At 41.8% G+C, this 21,698-nt stretch overlaps 1 protein-coding gene across 3 annotated transcripts in view; it reads right to left on the reverse strand.

The window, feature by feature from the left end:
• Positions 1–562: 562 nt before the first annotated feature.
• ece2b (endothelin converting enzyme 2b) overlaps positions 563–21,698 on the reverse strand; it is a 73,459-nt gene continuing 52,323 nt past the window's right edge. For all 3 annotated transcript variants that reach the window (XM_006637833.3, XM_015361406.2, XM_015361405.2), the window contains exons 8-19: positions 20,636–20,824; positions 16,393–16,535; positions 15,452–15,566; positions 12,688–12,798; positions 10,207–10,305; positions 9,191–9,268; positions 8,814–8,917; positions 8,597–8,707; positions 8,067–8,134; positions 6,350–6,540; positions 5,625–5,720; positions 563–5,208 (exon numbers count right to left, since the gene is read on the reverse strand). In XM_006637833.3, the coding sequence (XP_006637896.2) occupies positions 5,032–5,208; positions 5,625–5,720; positions 6,350–6,540; positions 8,067–8,134; positions 8,597–8,707; positions 8,814–8,917; positions 9,191–9,268; positions 10,207–10,305; positions 12,688–12,798; positions 15,452–15,566; positions 16,393–16,535; positions 20,636–20,824 (1,482 nt within the window). In that variant the 3' untranslated portion in view covers positions 563–5,031. The remainder of the gene's footprint in view (positions 5,209–5,624; positions 5,721–6,349; positions 6,541–8,066; positions 8,135–8,596; positions 8,708–8,813; positions 8,918–9,190; positions 9,269–10,206; positions 10,306–12,687; positions 12,799–15,451; positions 15,567–16,392; positions 16,536–20,635; positions 20,825–21,698) is intronic.

Below are 21,698 nucleotides of genomic sequence, written 5' to 3' on the forward strand. Positions count from 1 at the left end.
AAGTAAGAATTTCTGAGATGCCAGAGTATACAAGCCCAGTATGGAAATAAGTAGGTCAGTTTTAACACCCTTTCTAACAATCAGTGTGCGGGGACCTTTCATGACTGGGTGGCCAGGGATCTGGTTTAATGTGGCATCCTTTAGGTTGCAATGTCACTGATCACCATACTGGGACATTGATTTGAAAATTGTGTTCTACAGGGAAGAGTACCAACTATTAGTCCACCAACAACACTTAGAACAACAACCTATTTTTCATTGAGGGTTTCCCGTTTTTCTGCCCAGCAAAGATTCACCCTTGCTGAGCTCCTGAGATGTGACGAAATAAGAATAGGAAATGTGAACACAACTTTCAGTTTCCTCTTTCATGTTGTGTGCTAAGCTTTGCAAAAGAGCAGACGTGAGGCAGCCCTCTTGGTTCTGTTGTGTATAACATCTCCAGTCTATGTTGTACACTGATGTTACACTACCTTTCTAGGATTTGTGAGCTGGATGTGGCTTTAAAAAAAAAAAGTGGAAGGACAACAGGGGGAGATGAACAGGATGTTAAATCACTGCAGCATTCATGTCTTAAATACAGCTTTTATTTCTCTTTTGTTACAGTCCTGTACTACAGCAGAATGCAAATGCTTCTCCTTCTCCTTCAATGCCAAACGTGGCTCATCCCAGCTAACTTCTTGCTTCACGAAATAAACCCAAAAAATTAAATACTGCAGGTCATCTTAACAATCTATCAAAAATGAACATCGATAGTATAAAATAAAATAATCACATACAACAGTAATAATTAGTCCCATTAAATTAAATAAGGCTTTAAACCAATATGTGATACCAACAAAAAAACTTGTAAGGTGAAAATCAACACTGAAGTGGCCACAGATATATTTTCTGACAGGACAGAAAGTGGTTTAAACACCACAGTCCCAAACCTGCCAGGTAACTGCAGTGTGATCACAGGGTCTCAAGGGACTGTTTTCCAGCACTTGGGTAATAACATTGGCCATTGCCCATTTCTGCTTCCTCAGCTGCTACTTCTGTAGTGGAGCTGTGGTGCCTCTCTCTGTCCCACAGCTTCAACAGTCAGTCAGTCTGCAGGAACAGTACTCCGCTGATAACAAAAATAATTGACTTGGTCTCCACTCCAAATAAGGAGGGTCTCTCACACTTTGGGGTAGACCTCTGTATAGTACACAAGAATCTAACCCTAGCATCTAATAACATATTACTGACGTACCTGTTATGGTCTTTTAAAACAATCCTAAACAACTTTGATTTTACAGCATCATGTGTAGTCTACCTAGGTAAGACTGCATTCAAACAAAGCAAGATGCAGTTATTTCCCATAACAATGTTCGAATTGTCCCATTTTGTCTTGAAGCTGGTCCGTTCAGACTACTTTAATAAACCAGATGGTGAATATGTGACTCCAGTGTGGAATATAAAGACATGTGACGCCCCGTCAGGACGTCTTGGGGTGACCAGAGCCCTTTGTAGGAAACCTGGCACGTTATCTACAGTTAATGGCACAAGCTGTCTTATTTAAAGGCATCAATACTTTAAGTTTCCATTTTGTGCACACATACAAATATTTTAAGGCTCGATCTTGCTTTCCTTTCCCTAATTCCCCCAAGCCTAGTCCCACTTTAACCCTACTGTGGACCAGACCAGACAGGAATCCCCTGCTAAGCAAAGATGTCTTCCGGCATGGAGCAGGGCAATAAACCATGGAAAAATTAATTATAAGCACAAACGTTTAGTTTCAAAGGGGGGAAACTACTGGAAAGACCAATTGGATTGCCTTGCTCTCTAACAATAGCACATGGACCAGAACTGGAAAATGAGAACAAAGGAAAGACAACATAGAGAATGGTATTCAAATCCACTTTGTTTCTAAAATTCCAGAATTATCACCTGTATATTACGCAGCCACCCAATTGAGAACTGACCTTCTTCAGGTATCTCTCACATCACCCACACCTTGAGTCATTCTTCAAAGCTACACGGTGACCGACAGGAAGATTCACATCGATCAACATTACGGTAAGATTTAAGGAGCCCAGAAAACTGCAGGACTTACCCTTTAACAGAGCTGAGAGAGGCCTCAGTGACTAATCCTGCTCAGTATCTTGGAGCAGCTGACTGATCACACCCTTCAGCTCTCCAGCACATAATTTTAAATAGATCAGGTGAAGAAGTAGCTGCAATGATTAATAAGCTGATTAGACATGGCACTCTGCCATGTGAAAATGACAGTGGAAATCCCTAAAGCATCGATTGAACTTTTCATGTTTTCCAGTGTGAATTCCTCACCCAGAGGATCAATATTCATCATCTTCTACACCTTCTAAAATACAACCTACTGTACATCATGTACGAGGCTCAGGTATTGCAGTCAGCTCTGCATTGTACCTGGTGCTGTGAAGTGCTTTTATCTTTGTGTCAAAAGATTTCAAGATCCTGTACATGACACTCAAACAAAAACACCTGATGTGTCGTCCAAAGGCAAACGGTGTGAACTTTCACAATGAACTGCACGTCTTAACTGTTTTGTAGTCAAAGAATTTAGCAAAGGAACCAAGAAAGAGCTGTATGATACATGGTTTTGTCTATATCTCCAGGCTCAGCTTGTTGTTTTTATGTTTCCTTACAAAAGCAAATCGCTTTTTGCTTAGGATAATAGTAGTTAAATTAAGAGATCCTGAATATACCAAGAAAGTCCTAAAAACAGAATACAAATCAAATGCAGAAGGAAAGCCTAGACCAGGGGTGCCCAACCAGTCGATCCCAGAGTGCTTGTCAGTCAACCGCAAGATGTTTGGCAAAAAATAAATGGGCTATTTGACTACTTTTTTCAATAGCCTAAAAATTCATTCAGATCTGTGCATGTGATGTCATATGTTTTACTGCCCTTGTGTATGTTTAACCCTTGTTGATTGGGTGGTAAAGGTCTCTTCCCTGAGTGCTGGCTGACACTGAAAAAAAGGCTACAGGAGCTCCGTAAATAGAGTGTTGTGTGGGCTACCCAAGAACATTCTCTTGGTTATTGCCGCACAAACCCCACATTAGCTACAGCGCATAGTGGAGCGAAACAGACTGGCCGTGACAAATTCATCAACAGTTTGATAAGTTTGATTGCCTATTTGATAGTTGTAGTGTTTGAGCGAAAAAGATGAAGCAAAGAGACCGAAAACTTACTGTTACCACAAGGAATGGGAGCATGATTATTTTTTTGTACTATCGCCTTCAAATCTGCAAAGCTAGCGTCTACATGAAAAAGGGAAAGAGAGACCAACATTTCAAAACTGCACACAAAACGTATGATGTGGACTTTCCCGCTAAAAGTAAATTACGAAAAGGAAAAGTGGAAAAATTAAAATTTCAATTAGCCGCAGTCAGGTTTTCACGAGGCCTAATACAAGAGGGAAAGCAGCAATCATCGCATCATTCCGTGTGAGCCAAGTCCTGGCTAAACACAAAAAGCCACTCAGGGATCGAGAAGCAATACAAAGGCTGCCGACTTGCTGTTTGGAGATGTCAGAAACAAACATTTTTGTCAAGTTTCAGACAGCTGTTGCCTGAAACCAAAGAGTTTCTCAAGTCGTCTAAACATGGTGAATATGCCCAATTAAAGGATGATCAGCGGCTTCTGGATTTAGCATTCCTCACAGACTTGACTGAACTGCTAAATGAGCTCAATGTCGAGCTGCAGGGACAAAATAAAAAAGTCATCAACATGATCAGCAGTGTCAACACGTTCAAAAAAATTAGAAGTGTTTTCAAGTAAGCTTCTCAGTGCCAATGCTCACATTAAGGTAGGATATTCTTTTTTCTAAAATGGGGAACAATACTTGTTCAGCATGAGTCACTTGCTTTTATTTGCTGTCATGTTAGTGATGGGTATCGCTATTGCACTGATGTGCCCACAGTCTGGTTTTTCCTAAACAGAGCTTCAAATTCACACTGGTTGGACTGGCAGATGAAAAAGTTACATTAAAAAGGATTGGGCACCCCTGACCTAGACTAAAACCCTTGAAAAGGTTAACCCAGCTCTTCCTAGATACTTAACTTTCCAATCTGCTCCAATCCAAAATTTGTGTACAATTTTGTTTAATTAGCAAATTTAATCTTTAACATAACTAAGCAACTAGCTGAACCAGAAACTGGCACTGGAGTAGACTGGAAGGCCCTGTATCGGACTACCATTGGATTGGGTATTCGCACAAGTTCTATCACAAAAAAAGGACACTTTTACCAGCAGTGTTTATTAACGGATAAATTCATTGATAAAAATGCCACTACTGACATCCCAGTGTGTCTGCCCGTGTCATGATTCTGTAGCATTCTGAGGAAGTACCTTTTCTATTTGTGCTGCTCTTAGTCTTCGATGTCATCTGATATAAACACACAGCTACTCTTTGGCAAAAAGCAGTTAAAGCAAGGGTCTCATTTTAACTTTGAACACGATCCACATCTGGAAAAGAAACACGCAGGGACAAGGAATGGACGACCGTGGTTCGACAGGCTATCCCCTCTCCAGGTAAAGCCTGGCATTTTCGGTACTGCTGCAATACTCCATCCCTCCCATCCACTCTCGTCACAGGCGTCTAGGGAAAAGGGTGCGTGGCTACAGCAAAGAAAAAAACAGGAAAGCAAGGAGGAGGGCAGTACTCATCCGACAAGGCGTTTAGTCCAATTATGCTGTGGGCCTCTCCGGACATCAGAGGAGCATAAATAAATAAATCAGCCGGCAACCTGAACTAATGAGGGGTGGGGTGCGTCAACAATCCGTCAAAACAAGAGAAGAGTGAAACAGCAATAACACAGGGAGGTTACGACACCGCTGCAGTGTCATGGCATAAATATCGAGACAGACAATTCCCCTCTCCGTCTCTGTTTGTCTCTCGTTCTCTGCCAACCATTTAAGATTCCAGCATTGTTTTCTTTATTCTTCTTCTACAAAAAAATAAAATATGAATAAAAGGTCCAGTGCCTGGAGGGATCCCCTCTTCTTCCTCTTGCCTGATTCTCGCCCTACCACACTTCGCAGCGCCGCCCCGGGTTCATGGGCGACCCCCCTGGGCAGCTGAAATGCTCCGCAAAGTCTCTCGAATTGGAGAGTGTGCCGATGACACGATACTTGGGGGGACTGTGGGGGTCTGTCATCAGGCCTTCGTGGGCACTCTCTGGGGTACGTACTGAGCACCACACCTGAGAGAGAGAGAAAGAAGAATGTGATAAAGAATAAGTTAGTATAGACGAAGCTTTGGAAAAGGGGATTGAGACTGCATAGGAGATGAAGAAATAAGGAGAAAAAAGAATGGGAATGGGAAAGAGAAGCAGAGTACAAGATCCAGGGTCTGGGGGTACAAGTTAGCACTGTTAAATTACTAGGATTTACAGTACATGTTCTGGATTGCTTGTACTCTTATACAGAATACAGAATAGTATACAAAATAGTTACTATTACAACAGTAATAACAGTTATACAGAACAGTACAGAGAAAAATGAACAAGACACTTTTCTATAGCTAAAGTGATGTGTCTGACTATTTCACTGATTACAATACTACTATGAACGTTTGCCACAGTGCTGAGCTGCTCAGTGCTGCCCTCTGCTGTTTCACCTGAGCAAATCCCACGAAGAAGAGCTGGTCATTCGTCAGGTCCACTGCCGGCAGCCGCTTCTCCTCACCGTTTCTCTGGACCCAGGACTTGTAAGCCTGCAGCACAGACACAGGGACTTGAGAAGTGTGTGTAACTTCAAAAAGTCAAGGTGACAATGTTTGTAACACCCTGAGAGCACGATTTTAATAGTTCCTGACACTTATATAGTGCTTTCCTGGACACTCCGCTCAACAGGTAAACGGGTAGATAGTGCTTTACAGGTAATGGGGACTCCCCGCCATCACCACAAATAAGTAACCCCCACCTGCCAAAGTACCTGTATGCTCACCACAGCTAGCTACCAGTGGGGAGGAGAACGGAGTGATGAAGCCAGCTCATAGATGAGGATTATTAGGCAGCCATGGCTGGTAATGGCCAGGGGGAAATTTGGCCAGGACATAAGGGTTAGGGTCAGGTGACCAGATTCAAGACTGTATCTCAACATCCTCCAGTTTAATCAGTTCTGTACTTACAACCTGAACATGTCACAAACTATGTATAATTTATATGATTTACAAAATATTTTGTAATATATATATACACAAAATGTTTTTTAAACACTCATCTTTCATAAATCTGGGGCGAGTCAAAACAGAAAGCCGACGTTTACAAGTTGAACAGAATCCAGGCAGCTAGTCAGTCTTTCTCTTGATATATTTATATGTCAGTAACAGAGAGAACCTACGTGATATGCAGCTTTCAGTCCCCCATTGTCAGCGATGTTCTCTCCCAGTGTCTGTTTCCCATTAACATGCTCCCCATTGATGGTGTACTGGGAGTACTGCTCCACCATGCACTCGGTCCGGTTCTTGAAGGCGTCCACCGAGGAGTTCTGCCACCAGGGGCGCAGATTCCCATCCTTGTCATACTCCCTTCCTGTTAGGAGCAGAGGTGCGTGGGTCAGTCCCCCTTCCCTAATACCACCAGGTATTGAAATGCAACCCTTTTTAAAAATATTTAAACGCCAGGTTAAGATCTTCACCTAATAATGTTTGTAACTGCCTGTCTCCCCCCTAAAAAGCCCCAGCTCTCAGTGTTGAGTTTCTTATGACAAGTTCTAATGGAGATGTGTGACCAACACTGAAACACAGGACAATGAAACTAGAACCCCAGAAAACAAGCAGACACAAAAAAGTGATGCATATCCTTACATTGGTAAGCTACCAGCAACCAAGATCTAAAGACACATCAATTTTATTTGTTCATATGTCCAATGTATTTTTATTTCTATTAATTTTACACATGTGGCCTTTGTTTCTCAATCTCAAATATCCCGTGGTTACCACAAAGTGCCCTGTTTGAGAAATGACTTCTGCTTTTATCCTGTAGAGATACGACATGAAACAGATCCTGCAGTATTTACATCTGTGCCATTTGCTCTAATTGTATACCTTGAGCTCTGCCATCATAATCCGACAAGCTCAAAGAGATGAACGTAACTTTACGGATCCCAAAGATTAATAATAATAATAATAATTGCTTACACTTATATAGCGCTTTTCTGGACACTCCACTCAAAGCGCTTTACAGGTAATGGGGACTCCCCTCCACCACCACCAATGTGCAGCATCCACCTGGATGATGCGACGGCAGCCATAGTGCGCCAGAACGCTCACCACACATCAGCTATCAGTGGGGAGGAGAGCAGAGTAATGTAGCCAATTCATAGAGGGGGATTATTAGGAGGCCATGATTAGTAAGGGCCAATTGGAAATTTGGCCAGGACACCGGGGTTACACCCCTACTCTTTTCGAGAAGCGCCCTGGGATTTTTAATGACCACAGAGAGTCAGGACCTCGGTTTTATGTCTCATCCGAAGGACGGCGCCTGTTTACAGTATAGTGTCCCCGTCACTATACTGGGGCATTAGGACCCACATGGACCGCAGGGTGAGCGCCCCCCGCTGGCCCCACTAACACCTCTTCCAGCAGCAACCTTAGTTTTTCCCAGGAGGTCTCCCATCCAGGTACTGACCAGGCTCACACCTGCTTAGCTTCAGTGGGTTGCCAGTTGTGAGTTGCAGGGTGATATGGCTGCTGACATAATCCCAGATTAAAGGGATACTCATAATACTGAGCTTATTTGTTGCATTTTCAATAAAAACTTGTCGGTTGAACAAAAGCCATATTTTACACACTTGAGTAAAAAGCATCACATGAGTGTGGACACTGCAGGAGCTCCACCGTTTTAAGGCTGGCTGTTGGAAATAATACTGCCACTGCAGTAAGAACCATGGAGTGACACAACAGACAAAACACTGTTGCAGTTCTGCTCCACATGTCAATGCATCTCTCAGGGTACGTTGTTCCTGCTGGAACACTCCAAGCAGAAGCATCTCCGTGAAACCAGGAGGGTACGCAAGTGACCGAGGACAGCCAGATCAGGAGAGGCTGCAGACTCACCCTGGTCGTCGAAGGCATGCGTGAGCTCATGCCCCATTACCACTCCAATGCCCCCGAAGTTTAGAGCCCTGCAGAGATGCAGACACAACCTTACTGAGGTACAGCACTTCCTAGACATTTAACATTGTCTGATCTTCCTCATTACATTTAGGAAATCTGTTGTACTCTGCACCTCACTCTTGGTTGACGTAATAATTTAATTTATGAATGTTATAACCTCATGACCTTGAAAACATATTTCTTGCAGATCAGATCAAGCTAGGTCACAGACTCCAGCCTCCAAGAGATTTCAATTTCTCCATCAATCACCTAGAGGCATCAGGCTGACAGCACAATAAGGGATTAAGCTGGGGTGATTTATGATTGCCTGAAAAGCTAAAGCTTCAAGAATCCATTCATCAACGTTTAATAAAACTGCACCTTGTGCACCCCTTTTCTGGCCCCAAGTCTGTTGGGTGGCGGGCAGATGTGATAAGAGAAAGATTGGTGCCAGTGGAGAATGAGAGATAATACAGAGGAGCAGGGCTCACTTGGGATGGTCCCTGGCGTAGAAAGGTGCTTGCAGGATACCAGCAGGAAAGACGATACCGTTCTTGGTTGGCATGTAGTAAGCATTCACTGTCGGTGGGGTCATGCTCCATCTGAAGGGAAGAGGACACACAGTCAGCACAATCCACACCACAGAACTTCTATGTGCTGTATGTCAGTTCTATAGAACAGTGTGTCAGAGCAGCACTGCACACTCACTGGTCCTTGTTGGGTGGTTTGCGGAGCTGGTCAGCCATCACCTTAGCAGAGAAGTTGAAAAAGTTCAGCGTATTCTGGAAAAAGTTGTCTTCTGAAACTTCATACTAAAAAGAGAAAGAGAAGAAGGGAGAAATCACTCAACTTCATGAGAGTAGCTTGGGGAAGGGTATCATGGGATACAGTGAGTAAGGACACCAAGCAAAACATTGGGTAAGGGTGCCATGTTACACTATCGTTTGCCTCTTGTATATTCATTTTTAACACAAAGAATGGGGGCTGACTGCACACTCAAGTTCTTAAACATCTGCAATCCTCTGAAGCGGCAGTAAAGATTGTATATTTGCCTAGAATATTTGAGCTGGTGAGACCTCACTCACCCCATCATAGACATCATCCAGCTCCTTGTTGTCCAGAATGAAGTCTGGAAAGCCAATCATGTCGTAGATGGCATCAGCCTACAGGATAGGGGTGGAAATGAAGGCAGGAGTCTCAGGCCCCGAGTTTAAATTTCCATGATGTTCTAGGAGTTTTCCACGATTCTGTACAGCCTTGTCATCAAACCTCACAATGTTTTGATCCCCACAACCCTTCATTACTTTTGTTTCCTACACATTTAGCACACAACTAGCAGCTCAGCACGATAAATTTCACCACCAGCATAAATGCAATACAACAGCCTTTTGTAGACACCAGTTATGTTAACTGAATCACAGCTAAATCAAGGAGATGTGTGAAAAACAAGATAGACGACCAGTGTTGTAACTTAACACCCCTTCAGACCCAGATATCTGAATACATTTTCATATTATTCTATATTATTCAAACCTGAGGTCCTGAATATGAAAAGGAAAGAACAGACATAACTAGATGAAGAATTCACAAATAGCAATAATCCTTAAGAATTGGCTGCATTTAAATAATAGTCTTAATTCCAAAGGATCAAGAAAAGCCTTCACATATCGGAGAGCAGTCACTTTATCCACCACTAAAGTCCTTCATCCACCTGATACAAGGCAGCCTAGCTGCATACAGTAGATCGGGGGGGGAGAGAAATTGCTTCACCAGCTGAATTAAGGGGGACCTTTAGATAGATCAGACCAGACAATTGGTTTAAGCTGCTCAAGCGCAGCTCTGAGCGCTGAAGATTTGGTTGGTGGTCTTAATTTTTTACGAGAAAACGTAAAACGTCTACGAGACCAGTGTGAAATTTAGTCAGTACACCAGTTATCAGGTTATCAGCTTTGAGATCCTTAATAAACAAGTAGTCCTCACTTTAGCATCAACCCAAAGGTTGGCACAGTGTACATGATGTATGTTTTGGGGGTTTATTCCAGGCTATGCTCTCAGTCACATGGGCTTGTGATGACATCTGCATGCTCCAGTCACTACTTACTTTTTCTTTAGCTGCCTGTCTAGTCTGGGTGTCCATCCAGTTCAGCTTGTCCAGGGACTGTTTGAAGGCTGTCCGGATGTCATTGATCATGCCCTCCGCCTGCACAGGGAACAATCTTATCAATTAATTTGACCCACTGGAGTTATTTATTATTATTTAAGTCACTATTCAAACAGCAATACAGTATGTGCTCAAAATCTAAACATGCAATCTTAAAAGCAAGGATTAAAAATAACCACAAGGTGGCACCACAGCCCAGGTACAATCATGGGTTTCCAGCTCCAGACCGCTGACCTGAGGTTTGCAGTGTCTTCAAAGGTGTGGAGAAAGGTGTGGAGAAGGAATTAACTGCTCTGATCAATTTAATGTTTCTCCCTGTTAACAAGATACAGTGCTGGTTTTTGAAGGTTTGTGAACCTCCAATATAAAATGCTTATCATGATGCATTTGTTGAATCAAAACCAGTTGTATTAAATAACCAAAGGTGTCTATATGTATTAATTCAATGTATTGTGAGATGCAAATAATTAAATAATTAAACGAGGACTGCATTTGGGCAGCTCTGTCCTATGTAATGGTCTAAAAATTTTTGAGTTTGGGCTTCACTATGCAAGCTAGTGAATATCAGTCATGCCACAATACATTTCAAATAACTTCAGTAAAAGAGTAGCTGATGTTCATCCATTACAAGAGGGTTACATATCCATTCCTACTAATTTACTGACAAACCCACCCATTTGCCAAACTACCAATAGAAAATATTTAAAACCAAACTAACTCTACCCAGCTCAAGAACTCTAGAGTAACAGCTAAGGATCTGCAAGACTCTCTCACAGTGGCTAATGTCAGTGTTCATGCCTCAACCATCAGGAGACGTTTGAATGGGAATGGTTTTCATTAGAGGATAGCTAGTAAGAAACCACTGCTCTCTAAAAATAATATTTTCCACCCATCTTAAGCTTCCAAAGAAGCAGAAGACCACTGTAAGACTTTTCTCCGAACAGATAAGTCAAAAACCATATTTTTTGGCACAATAAGAAATGTTTTATATGGTGAAAACCAAAACCACCTCCCAATAGAAGACCCTTATCCCAGCCATCAAGCATGGTGGTGGAAGAATGCTGGTTTGCCTCAGGAACCAGATGGCTTGTCATGATTGACAGAACCGTGCATCTGGACATGTATCTGCAAACTCTGGAGGAGAATTTCAGGCCACTTGTGATCTGCAGCTGAGCTGAAAGTGGGTCTGGCAGCAATACAATGACTCTAAACATAAAAAGGAGGTCTACACCAGAATGGCTTAAGATCAAATTTAGCATTCTGGATTGTGCAAGTCAAAGTCCCATCTTAACCCCCAATGAAATGTCATGATAGAACCTGAAAAAGGCTGTTTGTACAAGTCCGCTGTGAAATGCCACTGACATTTCTATGGTCAGTAGAACAAGCAGTCCTGTAAGGAACAATGGACGAAAATTCCTAAGCACTGATGAGAGAGACTGATAAAACTGTTACAGGAAACGCCTATTTAAAGTCATTGCTGCTGAAGAGGTGCCACCATTTACAGAATCTAAAGCTTCAAACATTCATTCCCACAAAGATATTTTTTACTTTTGGATAATTTTGTGCTTATATAATCAGAATATATCTTATGTCTTTTTGTTATATGTTTAATCAGCTTTTCAGGAGGTTAAAAAGGTTTTGCAAACTTTTTCAAAGCACTGTAGAACCTGCTGAATTTCAAACTACACAGACCAGTTATAAATATTCTTATTATTCATTTTCTTATAAAGGGCAACAAACAAAATGTACAATGAAAAGTAGCAAAAATGAATCACTAAAATAGAGTAAGAGACGCGTAAAATATAAAAAACAAAAAAAACAAAACAGTGAGGCATGTAAGGTGCTAGGCAGAGCTAAACCGATGTGCAGTGAATGGTAAGCAAAGTGTAAAGAAGGAATCGTTACTCTGAGGAGCACTGTAGTTTGAGCAGAGTTCGAAGAGTTAAAGTTCACAAAAGTGTGAGAGGGATCGGAAGTGCTGTCTAGGAGCTGGGTGCCTGCTGCAGCAGTGCAAGGACTACTTTAACCTTTCAAACCAGCAGGCTCCTTGGGCATTTATATTGGAAAATTAGAAATCGGTAGGAAAACAGGTCTGTTTTTTTGGGAGAGGCTGGGTGTTAAATAAGAAATGTGAACTCTCACACCATTTGCAGTGACAAGTGAAGCAATGTGACTTCAGGTTGAGGGGAGTCCCCATTACCTGTAAAGCGCTTTGAGTGGAGTGTCCAGAAAAGTGCTATATAAGTTTAAGCAATTATTATTATTATTATTATTATTATTCAGTGTCATGTGTGATACAGGCTGCCTAAGCTCACTCTCTTATATTGCTAAGGTAGTCTGCAGTCAACAGTTTTCAGGTTCTGCATCACATTGTTCAGAGGCATAGTAGCACAGGATGTGTTCATGGCATGGGGCACTCACAATCTCCTTGCTGTGCTTGTCGAAGGTGGCCTTGACGAAGAGGGCGCCCAGTGCGAAGCCCAGTGTGTCGTCTGTGTCTCCAATACAGGTCTGCCACCTCGGGGTGCATGACTGAGGACAGAGGTACACACCGGCATTGTCAGTACCCATGGCACAGAAAGACACTTCACAGCCAAACCTCTGTCCGCTAGCGCTGTAAACAAACATACAGTTCTACCACAGTACAGATGCCGTTTATGGGACTGGAGCTAGGAAAGGACTGCCAACCAAGCACTGTTAATACAAAAACAGGTCGCTAATACCTGACCTGAGACATTGTCCAAGTGCTGAGTCAAAATTAAGTCTGGGACAGGGGGTACCACCTGGATTTGATAACATCTTTTACATTGCCCATGTTACCAACAAGTTCACACATCATAGTTAACAGTGCCGTTAACCTGTCTCACTTAAACACATTCACAGACTTTTATTGTAATATCTGGATTTATGGAAATAGTCAAGGTCTGACTTTTTCCCCTCTAGATATCCATACATTTATGGTTATTTGATGAAACCTAGATTAGAATGACATGATTAAGACTGATAAATGGATTTGAAATTCTGTATTGTGTAATCACAGCACATTAATTGTTTAATGTCGACATTTTTACATCTGGTTCCTGTGAACCAATGATCCAACAGGTTGATTTTGCCAAAGTCACTGATGATTTTGAATACTTAATTAATGTACACAATACTTAACTGAAGTCTTGCAGGACTTACCCCTTATTGTGAAAAATAGTTCAGAGGAAAGGAATTCTTTACACAATTTATTGAACTTAGACAAATGCTAATCACTATGGAATTAAACCAATTCTCAATGAAGTAAGCAATGCCCGGTTCGTTAAAGATTTTAAAAAACCAAATACACAGAATACACACTGCATAAATATTCTTTTTTGACAACTGTCAGTAAGCAAAATAGAATATGTCATTTAGATAACAATGTATAATCTTCACACACCACTGTAACAGTGTTCACTCCATACACAGACATTTTGTCTTGAACAAATGGAAACTGCAAAGCAATTATTCAAAATTATTAATGAATTATTGAAATTATCAAGGTGATGGGAAAGTTACTGTAAGGGATTAAATCAAACTCAACAAGGACACAGGGTGTTCAAAGAAAGTGCCTTGTGGAGTATCAGGAGGTATCACTTAACACAGAGGGTCCTGAGCATCTGGAACAAACTACCCCAGCCACATTTCCAAGGCCAGCTCTCTGGGCTCCTTCCAGAAATGGCCAGATGGGATTCTGAGATTGATTAACTGCTGAGTAACCAAAACAACAAGATGGGAGGAATTGCCTCCTCGCATTTACAACTTTTCTTATGTTTCCACCACTCAAATTGCATCAGAAGCAATTTTTAGATACACAACTAAAATGCCTGCTAGAAGGCATTTTAAAAGATCAAGCTCCTTCCTCGGACCGTTTGTAAAAACAAGTGGCATTTAAAACCACTGTGCATCTTCCGCTACTGAATACTTCAATGACAGGGTTCCGCATATCCAGCAGACAAAGCTGACCCATTTTGATACATTGACGGCTCTGTGAAAAGGACTACACCAACGCACAAACAATGCAAAAAACACATTCTTAATGTGATGGCTGAGACTGCAGGGCACATGGCCAGTCTTGTGTACTGCGGTGTCTGTTCCATGCCAGGCGAGTGTCAGGAGTGGGTGATGCTTTACTTCCGTGTAGCTCTCTGCACCTAGCGACCGTCTCCTGTTGCTATGGTACCCAGCTAAAGATCCCAGTTAAGGACCCCCTCTGTTAGCCACTAGACATCTCTGTCTGTCCGTTAATAGAGATGAGGCTTGCCTTTTCTCTGTGTCTCCTCTGTTGTTCCACCTTGCTCCTTGCTCCCCTCTTCCCCTTCCAATCCAATTAGCCTGAAGATCTCCCGGGAAGCAGCTTTTAAAACTTCCATTAGCATCAACAGTCATGCAGTGCAAAACAAGATCCCTTAATAGCAGGAGGTATGGGGGGAGGGAGGGGGCATTTGCTTAACATGGCAAGAGATGGCAGGGACTGAATTTCCACAGAAAGATCAGTCACACTATGGCTGTAAAAAGGAAAGAACTTCAAATGCACATTATAACCCAGGGATCTCAAACAGGGAGCTACAGTATCACCTTCAGTCCAAACCAGCTCCCACTTTCTTACTTTGACTCCGTGCTGGTTCACTGAATCAAAGGTTAAAGTGATCTTTAGCCACTGAATGAGGATACTACAATAACTCCAAATGCCATTTTTCAGTAAAAATACAAATACAGCATAAATGTCTCTGCTAAGATCACATCACAGAGCACTTCAGTCTTCAACTGTGCCTGAGCATAGATTACTAAAGATTGCAGTCTTCAGCTGTGGCTGACCCTAGATCACTGACCACTGCAGTCTCTAGCCATGACTGACCCTAGATGACTGACCACTGCAGTCTCTAGCCATGACTGACCCTAGATCACTGACCACTGCCGTCTCTAGCCATGCCTGAACCTAGATCACTGACCACTGCAGTCCCTAGCCATACCTGACCCTAGATCACTGATCACTCCAGTCTCCAGCAGTCCCTGACCCTAGATCATTGACCACTGCAGTCTTTCGCTAAGTCTGTCCTGGAATCAGTAGATTTTTCCACAGGTAATCAAGAACAGTGTGAAATCCTCATATGGGCCCCACCCACAAAAAATCACCTGGTGCCCTACAGTACCCTCTCACCTTCTTAGTTCCATACAGACTCTCCAGCAGCTTGTCCTGAGCATTCTCAAAGCGCTGATCCAGACTGGAGACTGTTTTCTGCACCAGGTTCCAGATCATATAGTTGTTTAAAAGGCTGGGAGGACAGAGAACAGAGAGGAGACACTTTGTAAATGCAGCTATTTGCTGGCAATTCACATGCTTTAACAAAATATGTGATATGTTTTCATAAAGCATTGTAGATCAAATTCTCAAACATGTTCATTAGACTTATAAAAGATTACTGTTTTTAATACATAAATTGTTATTTTAAATAGATTTAAATAAATTCTATTTTATTCTTATCAAACCAGTCTTCGATCCTTACAGCAGCAGCTCCTGTGCTGTCCTGTGCAGTAATAATACCAACCTGACACCCACCCAATATAGCCACTCAATATGTGAAACACTAGTACACCCCATAGTGCCCTGCAGATCCAAAGGAGTTGTTATGTCAAAAGCTGAGAAGACCTTTGGCTGAATTATGCTGATTTATTTCCAGCAAAGCTAGGATTGCCATCGCCTGGGGAATGATTGTTACTTTAATTTTTACTTTACGTAATCTGACAGATGAGACTTGCTCAAGAGTACATCATCAGTGACCCCATCCAGGACTTAAACCATAACCATCCAGTTCTGCCTCCAGAGCCCTAAACCACTACTCCACACTCATTCCTGGTTAAACTGAGCCAGATTTGTCAGGTCCACAGAGCTCAATCTGTACCATGGAGAAGCTCAAGAGCCTTTCTTTAAATGAAGTTTGTCTTTTGTGAAATTGCTTCCTTCACGCTTTCAGTATTATTCAGTATAATGACGTGTCCCAGAATGCTTTACTAACAGACTATAGGCTGCTGCACATCTGTGTCCACGTGGTGGAGGGAGTTGATCCCTGGTAGGAGACACACCTGGCACAATGCGCTCACCTCTTGTCAGTGTTGTTGATGAGCTCGGACACCTGCTGCAGGTACTCCTTGGCATAGAGAACCACGGGCTCCGTGTCGTTCAGATCCAGGGGAGACAGAGCAGACGACAGGTAGTCCAGCCAGTCCACTGCTGGAGCCAGGAGCTGTCAACATCACACACAGGGAGGGCAGGGACTCAACACATCATACTAAATCATAATCATATAACACTCACATGCTATAGCCTGACTGTGACAGATCCTCCCTAGAAGATAGTGCAGCAGGGGGGTCCGACACATGAAACCCAAGTCCAGTCAGAAAAACAATTTTACAACTCAGGGAACCCGCCCATTATTATGCTCTTCCCATCCTAAAAGTTGTAATACCTGTATGTGCTACATGTGCTGTATGCAACCCGTAGCAGTGGAAAAACGCTCACCCAGCTGATTCCTCTTGGCTGGGTATGCTTCCATCTTTCTCATACTGGTATTCTGACATGGAAATAATCGAAGCTACTACAAAGGATGTGCAGTCATAATCTAGTGTATACTCCACCAGAATATTTCTGCTTTAATAGAACTCTCCCAAATTTGTTCTCCCTCAGATATGTAATGGTCACTGTAACCACGATGGTCTTGCTAGACAAACTGTGACTCTTCAGTCACTATTTACATAGGGAACCTTAGGTGCAGTCAGTTTACCAATTTCCTTGTGAGAATGCGAAGAATGCATTTCTCTGATTATTGCAACGCCACCCATTATGTGCAAGTCCGACCATAGCCTGAGATCAAGATCAGAATTTTATGACTCAGTTGATAAAGGCTACAAACTGGTGAGGGAATTCGAATGACAAACAAAACAGTACAGTTGCTGGACAAGCAAACACTGGAATCAAGCTCTAAAATGAGTCGGGGGTAAATCCAAGGTAAGTGGAGAAGCACAGAAAAAAAAATTCACACAGCATTTGCAAAGATCACAAGCCAGTCTCATGTACTGAATGGCTTAAGAAAGGATATTAAAAGTAAACCTTTTAAAATGAGTTTCTCTGCTGGGCCTGTTGGGATCAAATTTTGATGTGATCCAGGATGGTGAGAGTTTACTATTGTAAGCCCACAGGCTATGTGAACCCGACCAAAAGAATCAATTTGTCTAAGAGACAGAGAGTAGCTTTGTGATCTGTTTATTTTATATATACGAACATACATGTGTGAGATATGCACAGAAGGAGAGGTGGGCTCCGTTACTCACTGTTATAGCTACAAAACCATGCCCATTTCCACAAGGGGCAGTCCAGCATTTGCCAACTCTACAGCCTCAGCTGTACACCCATACTCCCACATCCGTTTATCCTCTGGTTTGTGTTTCTCTGTTCATTCAGATGAAGTCCACTAGTTTGACTTTGTCAGTATCTTTGAGGATTTTGAATATTAACATTAAAACAAAAAAAAGCTAGTTATTTCAGCTTGTCAGCAAAAGACATTCTTTAAAATACTTGGATACATCGCCTTCAAATTAAATTTTTGTACACTTTCTTTCCATTATGGCTAACTCTTGTTAAATAAGTTGCATGGCTTTGGGAAGTTAAACATTACACTATTTTAATATCCTGCGTGGATTTTGGAGCAAAGACAAAACAAACTGCTGCATTTTCTAACTTCCTTATGTGCATCAATGAACACCAGAAAGAAATATCCAAACTCAAAAATCATGATGTGCTCAACCGAAAGCTGATCTCCAGTACTGCTGTCATGACCCCATCGCCTGAAAATGCTAACCATTAGCGCCTTTATGCAGAATAAAAATGAACAGGATGAAATGTCTGCTTCATTAATTCAGTTCAGACAGGTGCAGCTACTTCAGCAGCAGGAGACAACTCAGCATTTAACCTGAATATCAGTTCTCCTGTAAAACTGCAAAACCCGAGCTTGCTGGCAGTTTTTTTTTATTCCAGACACTTTCAGCTGATGGCTAATCCATGGTTTTGAACACATCTTCTGTGGGTGTGTCATTGTTTTGGTTATAACAAATGGCCCAAGGCTGGGTTTCTCAAAATCACGCAAAAGAGTACAAGGAGCCAAGCTGGCTGGCCAAGTGACAATGACACTCCATTACAATAACACTGCTGTGCACCTGTGGCCCATTTACAATTCAAAGTAAAAACAAAACCCACTGCAACTTGATCTGTTTGCTATTCAAGTCAGATCCTCCACCCAATTCTTTCCTTCTCCACTTCTGGATGTGCTGTTCAATAATGCAAAGACAGAAAGCCCTTCTCCAGAATTTCAAACAGCTGGGAGAGGCACAGCTTATGTCACCCAGATAAGAAGAGAGGAGGGTCGGGATGGGGATTAGGTTTTTCTGCATTTATCTATTTTTTCACATTAAAGCATCTTTTTATGATTGCAGAAATTCCATGAGCTGCCTTCAGACTCTGTGGGAGAGCAGGACTCTTGGAAACAACAAAGGCTTGTTTATGACCCTACGATAGTCCCACTCTGAGCCAAAACACAGTAATAAAGGGCTCATCAGCAAAGACTTCAACATGCACTGCTTGTATGCCAGCTGATTGTGTGCTACAGTGGGAGGGTGACATGACACAACACACCAAGTTTCACAGTAAATAGGAATTTTAAAGACCATCTAGATAAAGCATTCACCAGTAAACTAAACAGACGCCACTTTTTTCCCCCAGAGAAGAAAAAAACACAGGCAGTATGGGACCCAAAGAGCCAGATTGATCACCTAGGAACTTGCACAGACTTCTTTTCGTATTTTGTCACTTGGTAGTTTGATCTATATGCTTAAAAAAGCACATTAAACTGAGTAGAAATCAGTTTCTGAAACAATGTTCGCTTAAACTCATCACAAACCATTTAGGGATTGGTAAAGCAAAAAGTTACAATGGAACAAGAAGTCTGTTCCTCAATGTGGATGTATATATTGCCAAATTCTTGTGTTATGTTTGTGGACTGGCCGTAGGCGCACAGTGCTGACAAATGCCCTGGCAAGCTGAACAGTTGCATGAACATCCTGTGCATTTAGCCAGCAGCTGCTCGGACCAGGAAACAAACAAGACCTAAGAGGGAGGCAATCTCTCAATTTACACTAGGATTACAGGACAGCAACAACTAGCTCTTTCCCTTTCAGTACCACTACTTCACTACCTGTTTCATTTTGACACCTCCCATTGTAAACATTTCACCTGGACTGGAATAATTCACTGATCCTGTACTGGTACTCTCTGCTCCCCTCTGACATCTGGAATTGATGAGAAAAATTTCAAAACCAAAACAGCCTCATCCTGTAAGTGTAAATCATTAGGAGCAAAGTGGGAGATTTATGCAAGGCCATTCAATTTTCCAGCAGAACAGATATCTTCAACTCAATATGTTTTTTCCAAAATTGTATTTTTTTTTACTTCACCTACAGCACCTCCTCCATCTAATTCTATACACATAGCATTAACTTGTGCTGCATGCACTAATCCCATGTAACAGGAAACTGTATTTGTTAATATATTTTCCTACTGAGGTGATTAGAACTAAGCTTTTAAAATTTAGTCTGCTTATTTTGCTCTGTCCCATTTACCATTGTGTAAGCACCTTGCTCTTTAGAATTTTATTTTGTTTAGTGAACCATTCACATAATTTAAACTGGGAAAAAAATGAAGCTTATAAGTGCCCAATTAGAATGTGTAATGTGTTTGAATTATTTCTAACTTTCATAAAATGGAAACTAAAACAAAAACATCCGGGCTGAATAAACATGTTGGCTTTTCTTTTAATTAATCAATTTCAGCTGTCGTGCAATTGACTCCGGCACAGGAAGATCTGGCACAGTTAACAAGTTGAGTGTTGAATTCGGCACAGACACAGCAGGAGTCTGAATGCTCAGCTCAGGATTCAGAAATTAAAGAGAAAGAGAAGAGCATTTTGAGTGCTGCCCAGCAGTACACGGATCCTCGAACCAGCATTGAGACAGGAGATAGGCAGATTTGTATCTACAGCAAGGGAAAGATGCACAGCCACTTGCCCACAGATGTAGCCACATGGACTGACAGATAGGAACACAGATCCACAAACAGGTGAGTCTGAACTTAGTGATAACTGACAAGCAATTATCAGAAACCGAGAGTGAATATAGCTTAATAAACTCAGTCTTTCAGTCCATACAAGGACACAGCTGCACTGATAGATGTAAGTGGACAGTGATTGTCCATATCACACACTTCCTCAGAGAAACACAAGATGGATGCAAACAATACCTGCAGCTCAGCAATGCTCATCTTGTGGTAGATCTTCTCCTCGTCTCGCCTCTCGTCCTGAGGCACCGTGATGTTGGCCAGCATGGTCTCGAAGTCCAGAATCTGCTGCATCTGTATGCGTGTGGACTGGGGATCCCCCCTCAGCAGGTGTCCCAGCTCAACCATGTACTCCAGATAGGCCTTCAGCACCTGCAAGAGCAACACACAATCCCTGGCCCATCTGAAACTCGCCATGATTTCCATGGAGCTTTCACCTTTTCTTTAGTGCCCACTGAATTCTTTCACCCTCAGTGTAGGGTTTATAATCTCCCTCAAAGGAGATTTCCAAATATGCCTCCCTTTAAACAGATCTTAATTAAGCCACCAGATACCACTGATACATGGGAGAAACCCATTAAAGACTCAAAGCTAAAGCATCTTTAAACACCCCCCATTTAATTCCTTCATTTTCATTCCACTCAGATTTTTATGTACCAATAACTGATAAATGGAGAAAAAAACTCCTGTTCATCAACTGAATTCAACATTTTCAGAGTTTTAAGAAATCTATTTTGCAATTTATAATTAATTATATTAACTCTTTTAAAATGGTATAAACTCTCTGAATGAAATCTCTTAAGGAGATTAAATTCATAAATGGCAGGGAAACATTCACAAAGGCCTGCCACTGCAAACCAGGTCTGTATTACAGATGGTCAGAAATTACTTTGCTTAGTATCAATGAGTGGTGGAAAAAACAGAAAACAAAGGCATTAAACTCAAGGAAACGTTTTCTGCAATTAATGCAGACTTTTCTTTAATTTTTTCTAACATATTTATTGATTCCTAAGGATTTAAACCATATTTAAAAAGGAGAAATACTGAGAAATCCCACAGCCTCCACTCAAAAGCTTCTTTGCATCTTTTTACTTGACTACCATGTACTGTATTTGTTGTCCAGTGTGTTTATTGTTCTGTACTGCCTGTTGTATATTATTGTGCTTTGTTGTACTGTCATTAATTATTATTCACTGTGTTGTAATGTACTGTGCACATTGTGTAAAATTGATGTCTTTTGTGCTGT

This window comes from Lepisosteus oculatus, chromosome 13 (assembly GCF_040954835.1).
Source record: "Lepisosteus oculatus isolate fLepOcu1 chromosome 13, fLepOcu1.hap2, whole genome shotgun sequence".
NCBI classification, from domain to species: domain Eukaryota; kingdom Metazoa; phylum Chordata; class Actinopteri; order Semionotiformes; family Lepisosteidae; genus Lepisosteus; species Lepisosteus oculatus.